The following is a 14,894-nucleotide window of genomic DNA, read 5'->3' on the forward strand; positions in this document are numbered from 1 at the left end:
ATTCAAAATCCAATCCCAAATGGAAGAGAAAAAATGGAATTTCCGATTTTTCGATGGAATGAAAATGGGTGATGGTGCAGAGATTGGTTTTTGGTGGATTTTTTTCTAATCGAGTGGTACAGAAGGATGACTTACCAAACTAAAAAGAATAGCATTTCCAGAGACATATTTTCAGGAAAAATAGAAGTTACAAGAAGAAATCTCGTGAGGCAATGCTATGAAATAATTCATTATAAACGTTGAGTAAACAGAAAAACACCGGACTTTCCTATTCCGTGTAGACGGCATAACCTAGAAATGTGCTAGTCTTTTAGTTTAAGTACTTCCTGTGAGAATATCCAAATATAAAACTTGTAATGATAGAAAGTCCCGATAAAACTCTAATCAGGAAGGATTTTAGCATTTTGATTCTTTTCGTATTTTTTTCGAGAGAAACAGAAAAGTCCCAAAGAGGTTTTCCGAATTTTGATGCAATTGACTTAGCAGAAACGACAGTAGCCACATCGGGCCAGAAGGCTTGGTCAGAATTAGAAAAATACATTGGTCAAATCATCGTCAACTTTAAAATTATCAAAGTTTGCCTACCTAAAAGTTATCTGGGGCGCGATTTCTGACCAAACCTTTTCGAACCTTGTGAAATAGAGTACTTTGCAAAGTGAATTGTGTACTGTAGTTTCTATGAAAAGCTGTTACTCATGTATTCTCATATTCGTTTCATTCTAAATACCCTAGAACCTGTAATAGAATGGCCCCCTTGGCTGTCAAATTTGGGCCGATTTTTCTTGGTTCATATGCAAGTATCAAAATTTGGTAAACTGATTAAATATTGATGATATTATGCTAGACAATTCATCACTAGACAACTTTTTTCATACCTTTAACAGGAGCCGGAAAACATTGGCTCAAAGCTTAAAGTTGGGGCCCTTCTATTAGAGGTATTTCGGTAAGCTGTCAGCTAGAGAGATAATGACATAGATTTGATAAACGCCTACCAGTTTTCTGAGCTGGTAAAATAAGTTATCCTCATCTTCCCCAAATTCGAATTAGAAAATTTTAGAAGATAGTTTTGAGACAGTGGGAAGTTGTAAAAGTTTGTAGTATACTTTCAGCTCTTAAGATTTTGTAAATATCAGAACATCAAGATCATGGTAAATATCCGAATATTTCAGCTAAAAGTCTTACCTTCCTCGTGGCGATTGCTCCTGCCGGAATAGATTTAGCAGGTAGAAAGTGAGTCTTTAGCGGGGAGCAACAAAAAGCGAGCATTTCGAACAAGTCCTTTATCCGACCAGCTGTGGTAGATGTTCGTCGCCGTCGCTTTTTTCAAAAAACAGAAGACAATGAAATTGAAAATGAAGGAGAAGTGTGTGTGTGGTAGAAGGCAAAAAGCGACGAGATGGAAGAAGAAAAGAAGGGTGGTTTGACGGGAGGAAGGCAGATGGGAATAAATAAATGGGCTCTTCTTTGCCCAACGAAGAAGAAAATGGGCTTGAAAAACCAGAATAACCAACCAGAATAAAATACGACTGTTTGGGGCTGAACGAAATTCAAATCATCCGCATTGAGCGGACAGAAATTTCTCATTTCCGGAGGATTTTCGTACCTTGACGTCCGAAAATTTTCCTTCAGATTGTTACTTTGGTTGGAATTTCGCTTGAAAAATCAACTGATTTCATCGGAGTGTGATAAGAAGTAGGTTGCTACCGATCAGAACATTTTCAAGAATGACGCCAACATTTGTTGCTTGACGATGGATTTCTGATTCCAAATGTCAAACGTACAATAACAAAAACGATTGGATAAGCGATACTGAATCTTAATCATAATCTAATTGAAGGGGGAACCAATTTGAAATCTCTGAAAAACCCGTTTAAAAAAGGTTACAAATAGGGGCGAAGATTTCAGTTCCCGCGCAATGAGAAACCTAGGCCATGGCGGCGGGCCGCTTTATTTGCAATGTTTCGCTTTTATCTCCATCAAAACGTTAAAAAACCACTAGCTGCCAATTGAAAGAAAGCCGGCTCGTTGCCATGGCCTAGGTTCTCACTGCGCGGGAATTCAAATCCTCGTCCCTATTTTCCACCGTTTTGAAAAATGCTCAAAAGTTTCGCTTTCAATGGTAGTTTTTGGAAATTCTGGTTTTTTTCCTTGAATATAAACATTTTAATTTTATGAAAAATTTTGGTCGGAGTCCCCCTTGAAATAACAAAATCATAGATGGTCTTTTTTTAACATCCTCAGAAAAACTTTCTAGAAAAGGAAGCTAGCAGATAAGCATATCCTGTTGTGAAAACTACGCTTCCACAAGTCGGGTAGTACTCTTCTTGCAAAGCAGTACACAACAGACTAAGCAGCACGTCTAAGACTGCAGGAGAGAAGATGGCAACAACACGATTCTCTGCTAGCAAATACAAAAGTCAGCAGAGCTAAGCAGGTCCCCTAGCAGATCCGCAGCTCACCCTTCCAAGTTTTCCATTGTCTTGTTTTATATTTTAATTACAGATTCTCCCGTCAAGCTCAACTTCATGTTTTCGTATTTCGCGCCGACGCGCCGTTTCTCTTCCCGCTCTCCGTCGCCGCCACACTCTCTCGTCGGTCGAAAAGGAGCGCACTTGCTGCATAATTTTAGGCCCTTTTAGTTGGAATTTCTTGTCGAAAAGCAGACTTATAACTTCACTTTCCTTTGCAAAAATTGGTGCGAGTTCTGTCTCGGAACAGACGTGTACTGACAGATTTTGTTTCTTCGCAGATTATTGCAGATTCTTTTAGCGCAGATGGGACCGATCCACCGTGGAAAAGCCCCCAACGAGTCCGTCGTCATAGCAGAGGACTCGTACTACGCAGATCTGATATTTTTACTCTTCTTCTTGTGATGTTCAGAAAGCAGAACTACCCTTCTCTTCTCATCATATAATCCCCTTTCCAATGTAAGAGGTGTCCCATAATTCAAGCAGTCACATCTGTAGTTTTAACGCGGCAGACACACCCTGTACGCTTTCTCCAAAATTCAATAAAACTATAAGAGAGATACAGACGAATTCATCATTCTATATGGACACTTATTTCTTCAAAGATATTTTCATAAAAAATTTCCCAATCTCGATTCCAAGAAATTCAGCCAAAAAACTTTCAAATGCGGAACCTACCCCAGCCAATTGGCCTCGTTTCTTGAATGCATTGAGTCGTTGTTGTAGAGTACTCATTTTTGGGAAAACGATCTAAAATTTGAATTTCAAAACTTTTCTTTTTCAAGAAACACATTTTGGAAGGCAAAGAAGAGAAAAAGGAAGTATCAAAAATGATTGACAGAATGAATGGGACCACCGGGAATTTGAGAAAACGGGAGAAAGTGCAAAAAGTGTGTTGAAAATCTAGAAGAAAAGATAAAACTTTTTCCTGAAACAGTAGTGTTTTAGACTCATCCTTCAAGATATATGTAGATAGATCTGTTTCCTATTTTTCTTTGAGCAGAACAAACAGGAAAGAAAACATTGGAAGAGAGCTAATGAGCTCCGGAGGACACATGGCCCGAAAGAAAAAAGCAGATAGAACAACGGTACAGCTGGAATTAGACGCTTGATGGTGTACCAAACCAATAAGCTTCAGACTACATACCGTAAAACCTGTAATAGAAGGGCTCCCTAACTTTTAATTTGAGCGAATTTTTCTCGGTTCCTGCCAAAGATATTTAAAAAATGTCAACTGATAAATTTCTTATGATAATATCAGAAAAATTTTATCAGTTGACACATTTTGATGACTCTTATAGAAATTAGGATAATCGAGTCAAGGTTATCAGTGTAGGGGCAATTCTATTACAGATTTCGCGGTAGTAAAAGATTTTTGAAATTCCATCTCAATAAGATTCTGTCCGTTTTTGCAAAAATTGGCAAAACAACGTACTGAAATGAAAAAAAAAACTAAAACATCAAATTCCAGAATTTGTTATTTTCTATCCAAGTGTACATAATTAGCGCCGTACTGGGTGGTACTCCCCACTTCCTGCCCATCCTATTTTAAGTTTTGGTTCTAATTATGTGAGCTCTTTGAGTAATTGGTGTGTCTGAAAGGATGCATAACCTTTTTTTTTAAATTAATGGCACGTTAAAGCTGCAAAAATACGTGTGTCATTCTTAATTGTGTTGCTAACGGTTTACTTTTCCATTGAATCAACAAGAAAAATAGGCTCTGGTTTGATTTTTTTTCTAAAATTTCGAAAAACTGAATTTGATGGGTTCAAAAGCATGTTATATGAGTAGAAAACTTTCATAATGTCTCCTCTCCAGCTATTGGAAACGGAGAATACAAGGTTTTTGCGAAAATTGAAAAATAATACTGTTTGGCCAATTTAAAAATGTGTCAGACAGATTGGGGAAAACAAATAAAACTGCAAGACATACTCAGACAAGAATAAAATGTCTTTGAAAGTTCTCTGTACTTTGGTTATGAGTCTTCGAACTTAAGTTCTCAATTGAAATATAAATTTATTCACTACAAAAAACTCTGAAGATTAGGATAATAGAAAAAAAAGAAAAGTTTCATTAAGAAGAGAAGTGAGAGCTTCTTCTTCGCAACTAGATTATGTCATTAGCCAGAGTGGCAAAAATGGAGTGACGAACAAAACAGAATACATCTTTCATTCTCTGTTAATTAAAAAATGTTTTGCATAATATTTTTAAACTTGGAAGTAAATTAGTCGTTCATTTCAAGCGCTCCAAATTATTGAGTACAGATCTAATTTCACGGAAAAAAACTGTTTGAGAAGTCTCAACTTGAGAGTCTCAAGTACATGTCGTACACTTTTAGATTTTTGGGTTTTGGAAATTTGAGAGTTCTGGGAATTTATATATTGATTTTGAGTAAGTGAGAACCGAAATCGAGAAAGTTCAGAGAACGTGTGGATTCATAACATCCGGATGTTTTTGCATTGCTGATGACATCTTGAAATTTTGAGCAGATCACAAGAAGATTGGGATAAAATAGATTTCCGCTAGTTTGAAAAATTGGAGCTTCTGATATTTAACACTATGGAAGACTACAAAAGTTAGAAAAGGAGATCTTTGGGTTATGACTAGATGTGCATTTCAATAAATTCAGAATTACACGGACTCAAATTTGCACTATCATAAAATTCCAGTAAAGCGTTATACTGGACTCACATTTGGAGTACAAAAATTCAAATAATCCATCAGTAAAACGGTCAAGTTTTGAATTACTTGATCAACTTTGAGCTGAGTTATCGCTTATCGAAGTTTCTTCATCTTATGAAAATCACGAAGGCTTGCAAGAAAAATTACGCCGTCCATCTTTTTATAACCCTTAAATGCCTAGACTTGTGTAATCGCTTTGAAATTTTCAGTAGCTTTGTATCCAACGTAAAATCATATTTCGACCAATTTTCGTAAGCCCAAGATACTTATGTCTAAAAATATGCCTCTTTTTATCAGTCCGGGTAATTGTGCAGGTGCCAACACACTGGAACCTAACCAATAGAGTAATCCGCCATAGTCAGCATGTTTTCTTTTAAACGAAACTTAAACTTCAAAAATTCGAATTCTTCAGTGCTACATTTAAACATCAAGAACAAAATGAAGAAGAAATCAGAAGTGTTTTTAGTTGAAGACGTCGTGTATGTATGTGACATATCTCTTGGAATTTTTTCTGTTTCTTCCGGAGAAGACGAAGGAAATTGGCTATAAATTTTTGAAACTACACGTCACATCAAATTTTTGATTGTCACATGGGGATAGTGGATTGTTTCGATTATCTCTGGAATTGAATTCAAGGTTACAGAAGCAAGAAAATAGTCAGGGAAAATGTTTGAAAGGAAAAGGAGTTTGAATTTTTTTGTCGACTGAGCCATAAAAAAGAACATGTGGTCCAGAAAATTCGTTTGGGAAGCTCAAATCGTAAAAAAGCACTCCGATTCTTTGTGACTAATAACACAAGCAGTGGAGTTTTTTTTTTCAAAAGGTGAACATCTTTTCGACAAATTTTTGGGCCGGCCCGGCCCTGTCGGCACGGGTCAGATTCCAAAATTTCCAAACTATGAAGTTTTTCAAGATTTTTGAAGTTTTCATCAAAATTTCTATAAACTTTGAAGTTTCGATATTTTTATAAGGGCGGAATATCCCAGGAAATTGTTTTTGAGGTAGAATTCAATAAATGTTTCCCAAAAAGTTGCAAAACATCAGCTACCCGGGCCGGAAATTTTTTTTTCGACCCGGCCCGGCCCGAATTTTTCCAGAATTTTTGGTTTTTCAGATACGCCCCTTAAAAAGTGCCATATTAGAGTAATAGAAATTCGTAGAATTTTCATTTTAAAGTATTTACTTACAACTTTTGCCTGATCATATTTAATTAGATCAAAAATTGAACGATTAAAAACTCACATTTCCAGAAAATCCGGTTTTATTACTGAAAATATGCTGATAGAGCATCGTGTAGTTGTGGAAGTTTGCCCGGTGTGGACCGGGCATTCTTGGGTTTCTGAAAAAAAAACTACAGTACGAAAAAGTGAAAAAAAAAAGTTTTTGGCCATCAACTCGTTGAAGGAATCTAACTGAGAACGAAAAAAATGTGTTGTCTCCATCATGTTATTTGCTGAAATCGTCGAATTTCAGCGTCAACAACGATAGACTCAGAAGGACATTCGTTCACAAATATAGAGAAGAACGTGGAGATAACGTCGGACTTGGAGAGAGAATCAGAGGGAGGGGGTGAAAAAAACGAAGAAATGGAAGATGGGGTAATTTGATAAGACTACTACTCAGACACACATACACACTTAGGTCAATTCAAGGAGAAGAAATCCCAGGAAAAGGATGGAAAAAAAAACAATATGTATGAACCAGAAAACAGGAAGTTAAGGTTTTTTCAAACTTCAAACCATTCTAGATTTTCTGTTAAACAAGAAAACGGTAGGACTTACTGAAAAAATGTAAACTTCATCTCACAAAATTCATAAAAATTAGGTAGAAAAGTTTAGAAAAAACTGCAGACTTCTACTTTAACCAGTACAGACTGATATCACATGTTCAAGTACAGTTCTCTCTACTGATAAAATAACGAATCACAAATCATTGAATGCTACCGTTGGGAAAGACCTACTTTCAAAAATGGAAGTTCGTAGAGAAAGCGTGTGTTCTTTAGATTTTCTCTGAAAAGCAACTGGCTATGATGGCTATGATTCTTAACTTGGGCTTCGCCGGCTACTTCTGGCCAAAGGTTATCAGATTCCAGATTAAAATTTATTAAAGACGACCAAACTCCGGAAAAATTATGAGAAGGTTCCGACCTAGTAGTATTTCAAATTTCAACTTTGGACCAAAATCTGAACCTGGCCCGCTGTACAGCCGTTTTTGGGCAAGTTCCGATGAGAACCTGGCTACTATTCGTCCAAAAGACGAATTTTCTCAAATTCTGATCAGAAATTATAATCCGACAGCCGAGAACATTTTTTAAACATACCGTAAAACCTGTATTAGAAGGGCCGGCCTTTCCATTTTTTGAAGCAACTCTCGGAGAGCCCTTCTATTAGAGGGACCTTTATTTTTTTCCGGCCATTTTTTCCAAAATTTTTCATGGAAAGTTTCGGTGAATTCTCGTTCAAAATTAGGCTTAAATCTATCAATTTCACCAAAACTGAGAAAATTTTAACCAAAAAACTTTTTTTCAACAAAATGTTTCTAAAATTGTAAATATTCCGGAGTATTTTCCAAAGAAAGCGTACGGAAGTTATTTTTTTCAAACAACACATTTTGAAAGGGCCCTTCTATTAGATGGGCCCATCTATTGGAGGGACCCTTTTAAAACAGGTTTTACGGTACTCCAGTTATTTTTACAGTTTTACCCGACCCAACATAGCCTCAACCTGCCCTTAGCCTGAACTTGATGATTCCCTAATTCAGTTAAAATCCAATATATCCAATCTCATTCAATTTGATCAGGTTCGGCTTCTTTCAAAATGTCCTCAAACTCCACTGCATCAACACGTTCTCCTCCAGAAACTACAATGGCAGAATTCATCGAAAAACACATGTCACTGATTATTGCTGCTGTAATTGGAACCATTATCATCGGTCTACTGGCTGTCACTGGTTATATGTACATGACGAAAAAAGTAGAAAAGAAGAAAAACTCGACATATTCAAGACCAAAAAGTTACCACGATCCATCTCCATCCAGAAGTCCAACGGCGCCGTCACAGAAGAGTTCACCAAGTATCGAAACTTCGGGGAATTCGGTGATTTCGGGAACTGGAAGCTTGCAAACGGCAACATCGGAAACAACCCAGTCCATAGTATGATGGGTTTCCCTTTTATTTTACTTGTTTCATAATCTCTCGCCTTTAATTGAATAAAATATTCATACAGTACAGGTCAAAAGTTTTTGAACTCCGTTTTTTTGTAGCAGGAATTCGCAAAAAATTTAGGTCGTCAGCGAACAATCGCTCAACTCTCCCGACTCTCAACATCCTCAATATGATTTAGTCTTGCTTTAAAGGAACCTCTGGTGGACTCAAAAACTATGAAGAGTCATTTCCACTACTGTAGCTTGGAGATCGCTCTAATCGCGTGCTTTCAAGACGTTCACTGACGCCTTCTTTTTCCTTTCTAAAGTTTTTGCATCACCCATCAGGACTGGTTACTTTCTTGTTTCCCCAAATCTTCTGTCGATTTCATAGGCAGAGACAGGATTCACGTTATCTCCCATCGCTCTTATCAGACCTATCTGAAATCTGATTTGTATGATAAATCCATGCGGCCGAATGGTCTAGTGGTATGGTTCTCGCTTTGGGTGCGAGAGGTCCCGGGGTCAATCCCCGGTTCGGCCCATTCTTTTCTCACTTATGGACATATTATCTGGAGTGCAGATTTGGACGAACTCCTATTTACATGGATCTCCTTCTGAGCTTTTTCGGGATGAAATGGCCTGAGCTAAGACAACACAACCGTAATTGGGAATGCTCATTTATTTCATAAAACACAATCAATTACAAGAAAAGCTCTCTTCATCTCGAACTTCTCGAACATTTCGTCGATGGTGTAGCAGTATCCGTTGTAGCAGACGGATTGGTAGTCGCACTGGTGGCTCGAGCGACACCGTCTTCCAGCCTCGGCAATTGGAGCTGCGATAGCAAGAACGAGGAGAAGGAGAAGGCCAAGAATATTCATAGTCGGTAGAGAGAAGATGGAAAGAAGAAGTTTCCGATAATTTTCGTAAAACTTTGAACTGGTTTTATACTTTTCTGATATGGAAAGAAATGCTGAAACACAGAATAATGAGCATAATGCATTCCAATGTGGGAGTTTCTTTATTTTTTCTTGGTCATTTTTAAGGGGTTTATTGATGAACTATTTTTTTTTGGTGATCAGAAATCGTTTGTGATAGTATGAAGAATCAAAAGATCGGAGCTACCTAAATTAGGATTAGAAGAAGAGTTACCTGGATATTAGAGATGTTTTGGATAATCGGAATGAGTGATCTGGAAAATGGAAAATGGAACCACCCAATACCCCGCCATCAGAAACAGAACTGCCAGGAACAAGAAACTATGATTCAATTTTGATTAAAAAACTCTTTGATAAAGTCCTCTTTGATAAAGTTAAAATTTGAGGCTGGTTCGACTATTATTCCAGAATTTTTAAAAGACGTCTTCTTTTCACTACAATCTAATTTGGATTAAAATTTCTGAAAAAGGAAACATTGAAGCTTTATGTTTTGTTTAGTACTAAAAAAGGTTCTAAAAACTCATATCAAGCACATTTATTTTCAAAACCGAATAACATTTTTAAGGCAGTTAGGAAGTTGAATCCACAGATTTTGCTGATTTGCCTTTTGACTTCGAGTAGCTACTATTTGATGGTTTCTCTTCTTTTCTTCCACCATCTTCCTTTTTTTTCTGGCCCTTTTCCATTTTATCCATTGACGAACTTGCTCTTTTTCTCTTTTTATGAACATGTCTAGCCGGTTTTCTGATCTGATTTCCACGTTTCACAGGAACCGCTGGTTTCTGGCTTTTTGCAGTGAGAAACGACATGGCACATGCAGCCATAAAACAAAGTGCAGATAGCAGAAGAACAGCGCCTCCAATTATAATTCCTGGATTTTCAGCAATGAATCCAGAAGGAGTTGTATAAGTTAGTTGTGCCATAATTGCTTGTTGTTGTGCAATAATTGCTTGTTGTTGTTGTTGCTCAGGAGTCAGTGGAGGTGGGCCTTGTGGAGGAGGTGGAGCTTGTGGAACAGGTGGAACAATTTGTTGATTTGCAGGAGTTGGGGTAACTTGTTGCAAACAAAACAGAAATGATGAAACTGAAAAAAAAATGTCGGTTCAGAAACACTAAACAACCTCTCACATCCAGTATGCTTTGCGCAAAAGTACTCTCTCGCTTTATTGTAGTAGTCATCTTCTGCTTCTGAAAAAAGATCCGCAACTAAATATACTAGATATCCCAACCTGGATGATTTTTTCTTGCAAAATCTCTGAGACTTTGCTCACAAGCCTTTCCACTAAAATCTTTCAGACATTCTTTGTAAAAGACGTCGATCCTGTATTACAATAAATTATTAAATCGAGATTTTAGCTTATCTTGACATACACGGTTTTCTCCGCTGGTGTCAGAATTCTGAAAATATGAATATTTGGAAAAATTCCAGAATCTTCTCAGCTTACGGTGAACTCATTTTCAAGATCCCTCCGATATCCTTCAATGTAGTGTTGTGTTGTCATTATGAGGATTTTTTCTGATAGAGCATACCCTAGCCCATCATGAAATGAAATCACCCGGTCACCTAGAGGTTTCCAACTTTTTTTTTATTGACCTAGAGCTCCCAATTACTCGGTTCTTCGTTCTTCGGACTAGTTTCAATAGTCCGTCGGCAGTCCGTCAACGGAGCGTCCGTTCGTTTTCGACTGCCAGCTAGCTTTCATTCGTGAGTTTGAACCTCTTCAGCTGTTATTTCTCAGCGGCTGAGAATGTTTCAGTGATATCAGGCGTAGAATTTCTCTATATCTTCTTGTAGTACGAGCCACAAATATAACTCATTTATTAATGAACAAATATCAAAATTTTAGAAACATCATTACATAAATAATAGAGTATTTAACGATATTCTCCATTAACCCAACAAAAAGAAATCAATCACTTTCTAGCAGTTTCGTAGTTCTCCACAAACCACTGAACAGACTCTTGAATGGCTTGTTCAAATGGGGTGAACTTGAAATCTGGGAAGAGTTTCAGCAACTTTTCGTTTGAAGCAGTCTTTTTGAATTGACCATCAGCTTTGGAAGTATCATACTCAACATTTCCGGTGAACTCCATGGCTTTCACCACCGCCGAAACTGCGTCACGGATGGAAACTTCATCTGATTCACCGACCGATAAAATGAGTGGTTCAACATCCTGAAAATGTGGAAGGATCTTTTTAAATTCATTCAGCCAGAAACACTAACCTCATACTCTCGGACAACTCTTACGAAAAGTCTCGCAAGATCCATCGAGTAGATAAATTGTCGAAGTGGTTTACCAGAACCAAAGACTTCCAAAGATGTGTTATCTCGTTTGGCAACAAATGCTTTGTGAATCAATGCTGGGAGAACATGACCAGCCTGGAGGTTGTAGTTGTCATGTGGACCAAAAACGTTGCACGGAATAACGGAAGTGTATCTGAAATCTGATTGGTTGTTTTCGTAATTCGAAAAAAAGAAATTCACTTCCGTCCATGTTCCTGAGCATAACCCTTGTTAAGAACATCAATCATTCTCTTTGCATAGGAATATCCAAAGTTTGAGTCATGTGGAGGACCCAGATGAACCATTGTCTCATCAATTGGATATGTCGTTTTATCAGGAAAGATGCAAGTGGACAAGCACGAAACACACTTGACGACGTCAAACTCGTGGCACAAGGCAAGTACGTTGTCATTGATTGCCTGAATGGGAAAAAAATAGATTAATGAATCTGCTGATTCTAGATACTCACCATATTCTTACGGAAAAATTTCAGGTTGTGAGCCAAGTTGTGGAACAAGCCACCTACCATTGCTGCTAGATGGATAACGTGAGTTGGCTTGACCGACTCGAATAGTTTTCTTAGAAACGAATTTGAAAAAATCGGTGGGGAATCTGATTCGAATTACCTAGTTTCTTCTACATTTTCCAGGTCACAGTCTTTGCTTCCAATGAAGACCCATTTCTCATCGTCCCTTTTTTCAGTGGATTCCACAACCTTCAAACGTTTATATTGGTTTTTTCTAATTGCAGATCAGTTAGATTAAAAATTGTTCTTTATCATATTATGCTAGTATGCAAAAATCTGGTGGCCGCGGCCACAGCCGAACTACCGTAATTAGTAAATAATCTTTACTCTGGTAATCGGTTTCCAACCAGATTCGGGAAAATTCCGGAGCAGAAATGGCTAGATCTGGTTAGAAAATTGTCCGAATCAGGTTGGAAAATTAGCTTTTTCGGTCGTATCTGGTCAGAAAATTACCAGATCTGGTCGGAAAATAAAAAGTTACCGAATCTGGTTGGAATTTTACTCGAATCTGGTTGGCAAATGCGCGTTACCGGATCTGGTCGGAAAATTTCCCGAAACTGGTTAGAAACCGATTACCAGAGTACTTTCATATTCTTTTCGTCCGTTTTACAGCAATCTTTGAGTTTAAAGAATGTTATTTTCCGACTTTTTTAAAGGTTTTTAACGCAAAACAAGCCATAGGAATCCGAAAAAAGACCGAACATTTTAGGTTACGATGGAGGGAATCGTTGATCACGCCCACAAGTATTTTTCTTCCACCGATCCGATTTTTTATTCAAGAATAATATGATTTAGTATACCTGCCGAATCGCGCTACCTACTAGACCCGTTCCACCAGTTACGAGGATGGTCTTCATCTCTGCAAAATTCAGACAATAACATATTTATAACTAAAGCTTGTAATGGAAAACTGTCGAGTCTAATTCACCGTGTTAACGCTGTGAATCGCGAATGACGGTGCATGGGGAGAAGCCACGTTATTTTGCGTCCAGAGAGAAAGAAGTAAGAGACGCAGAAGACAAGACACATATGCGCACTGCATGCGCAGCCGCGCTGTTATCGGGCGTTCCGATAGAGAATTCTACAGCTTATCGGTCATACCCAGATCGGGATTTATTTCAGTTCTTGTTTTTGGGATGAAGAATGGAATCGAATGGGGGAAAATGGATTACAGGCATCGAGTATAATAAATACACAAAGAAATAGACTTTAATCGGAAACGGGGAATTATTTAGGCCATCTGGAGTTGAGCTTCTATTCCGGTCTTTTTTCAGCATTCTTTCGCGTGTGCTCTTCGGCAGTCTTCATGAACTTCTTGTGATCCTTCTGGAACTCTTCGGCAACGTCAGCGCGGATGGGGTGGTTTGGCTCAGGCTCATTGATCAGTGAGAGCAGCGCCATCATGACTGAAAATATTAATGTGAAACTTCGAAATGTGGCTTATCGAGAAAGAGCCAAACAGGGCCATTAAAACACTTACCTTGCTCAGTTTTTGTAGCCGGCTTCCAGTTCTCTGTTGTCACGATTGGGAGACAGAACTTTCCCTCCTCATCAACGTTTGGATGGTAGATTTTTGTCTCAAAGGCGACCTTTGGTGGCTTGAAAGGATAGTCGACGGGGAAAGTGATGCCAACTTTGAAAGCGCCCTTGTTGTATGGTTCCTTATCCTGAAAACAGTTAGTTGAGAATATTAAAAACAGTGAGTTGAGAATATTAAATTTGCGCACCGGGAGCAGGAGAACTGTCCACTTCAGGAGATTTGTTTCTTCGCATTCAACATTTTCGTATGCTCGCACTCCGCAACCTTTCAGATCTCCGAGTTCCTAAAAGCAACTAAACATTATTAAAGACGAGGTTGGGCGACATACCTTCTGTAGACGTCTTGTGGCTGACATTTCGATTGTTTGCCTCAGGTTGTTTTCTAAAAACAGAAAAATCAATAGTCCCTAATAAAAAGAATGTCTTAAAATGGGTAGCAAGCAAAACATAGCATTATTTGAGCGCAAATGTCTAGTTACACTCAATAGTATGTTGACAAGTAACATGGTCAATACTCCACAATCAATAAAAAATAATTTTCAGATCTGAAAACATCAATAAATGACGAAGTAACGGATTCTAAACTGGTTATGTCGCCATACGAAATTAGGTGTCGTCAAACCAACTGCATGGTACGTAGGTTCACTGCACGAAAAAGTGCACAGTTACAATTAGCGGTAATTTGAAAAATGTTCCGCCAGGGAATGGATAAAAAAGAAGAAGAAGATGAGAACATGATAAACATAAAAAAATTTTCGTTAAACTTGAAAATTGGTACAACAACGCAAGTATCAGGTGCTTGCCCGCGCCCGCTTCCCGCTCCCTTTTGTGGTGAGCGCAGACTAGTACGTGTGCCAATACGAGAGAATACTCAGCACTCCTAGAGCCGGTAACCATGGAAACGTGCCCAGCAGGCAGCTACTAAATACATCACGGAGAATTCGTATGTATCATGAAGCTAGAAACAACTTCCAATTCGTCTGAAATATGGCAAAGTGAAGCGGAAAATGTTCACGAAAATGTGATTACTGTAGTTTTTCTGATAGCTATTTTGGCGATTTTCATACTAACTCTTGCTACTGCAATGTTGATAAGTTGCTTGAAGGTAGGTTAAAAACAATATATTTTAATAAAACTAAAAAAACAATTTCAGCCCCAATGGTTTCGTCTCAAAATATATCAGGATCCATTGCCCAATATGACAGATTGTTCTTTTCTAAATATATGTTTGCCATGTAGTTCCTGGTCTTTTAGACGACTTTTGAATGGTTGCTGTCCAAGACTGGTAAATTTTAAAAAGACAGTATTCTT

General features: G+C 38.0%; 5 protein-coding genes and 1 non-coding gene across 6 annotated transcripts; 2 read left to right on the forward strand and 4 right to left on the reverse strand.

Moving 5' to 3' along the window:
• Positions 1-4,574: 4,574 nt before the first annotated feature.
• On the reverse strand, positions 4,575-6,479 carry CBG25921 (the record flags this gene model as incomplete). The annotated part of the gene is made up of 2 exons (XM_045244003.1): positions 4,575-4,643; positions 6,393-6,479. 2 exons carry the CDS (start codon positions 6,477-6,479, stop codon positions 4,575-4,577), a joined length of 156 nt encoding a protein of 51 aa, XP_045099842.1.
• Positions 6,480-7,966: 1,487 nt separating this feature from the next.
• CBG25922 lies at positions 7,967-8,308 on the forward strand (the record flags this gene model as incomplete). The annotated part of the gene is made up of 1 exon (XM_045244004.1): positions 7,967-8,308. The coding sequence occupies one exon, from the start codon at positions 7,967-7,969 to the stop codon at positions 8,306-8,308; it is 342 nt and encodes a 113-aa protein (XP_045099843.1).
• Positions 8,309-8,764: 456 nt separating this feature from the next.
• CBG28351 lies at positions 8,765-8,836 on the forward strand. Its single transcript has one exon. It is a non-coding gene (tRNA).
• Positions 8,837-9,802: 966 nt separating this feature from the next.
• On the reverse strand, positions 9,803-10,735 carry CBG25923 (the record flags this gene model as incomplete). Its single annotated transcript, XM_045244005.1, has 4 exons — positions 9,803-10,317; positions 10,362-10,421; positions 10,607-10,631; positions 10,679-10,735. The coding sequence occupies 4 exons, from the start codon at positions 10,733-10,735 to the stop codon at positions 9,803-9,805; spliced, it is 657 nt and encodes a 218-aa protein (XP_045099844.1).
• Positions 10,736-11,147: 412 nt separating this feature from the next.
• On the reverse strand, positions 11,148-12,901 carry Cbr-ger-1 (the record flags this gene model as incomplete). The annotated part of the gene is made up of 6 exons (XM_002641792.1): positions 11,148-11,408; positions 11,459-11,672; positions 11,720-11,937; positions 11,988-12,096; positions 12,145-12,233; positions 12,845-12,901. The coding sequence occupies 6 exons, from the start codon at positions 12,899-12,901 to the stop codon at positions 11,148-11,150; spliced, it is 948 nt and encodes a 315-aa protein (XP_002641838.1).
• A 397-nt stretch (positions 12,902-13,298) lies between these two features.
• Cbr-ubc-18 lies at positions 13,299-13,939 on the reverse strand (the record flags this gene model as incomplete). Its single annotated transcript, XM_002641793.1, has 4 exons — positions 13,299-13,450; positions 13,525-13,711; positions 13,772-13,867; positions 13,913-13,939. The coding sequence occupies 4 exons, from the start codon at positions 13,937-13,939 to the stop codon at positions 13,299-13,301; spliced, it is 462 nt and encodes a 153-aa protein (XP_002641839.1).
• Between the last annotated feature and the right edge of the window lie 955 nt (positions 13,940-14,894).

Source organism: Caenorhabditis briggsae (genome assembly GCF_000004555.2).
Source record: "Caenorhabditis briggsae complete genome, chrIII, whole genome shotgun sequence".
Lineage (NCBI taxonomy): Eukaryota > Metazoa > Nematoda > Chromadorea > Rhabditida > Rhabditidae > Caenorhabditis > Caenorhabditis briggsae.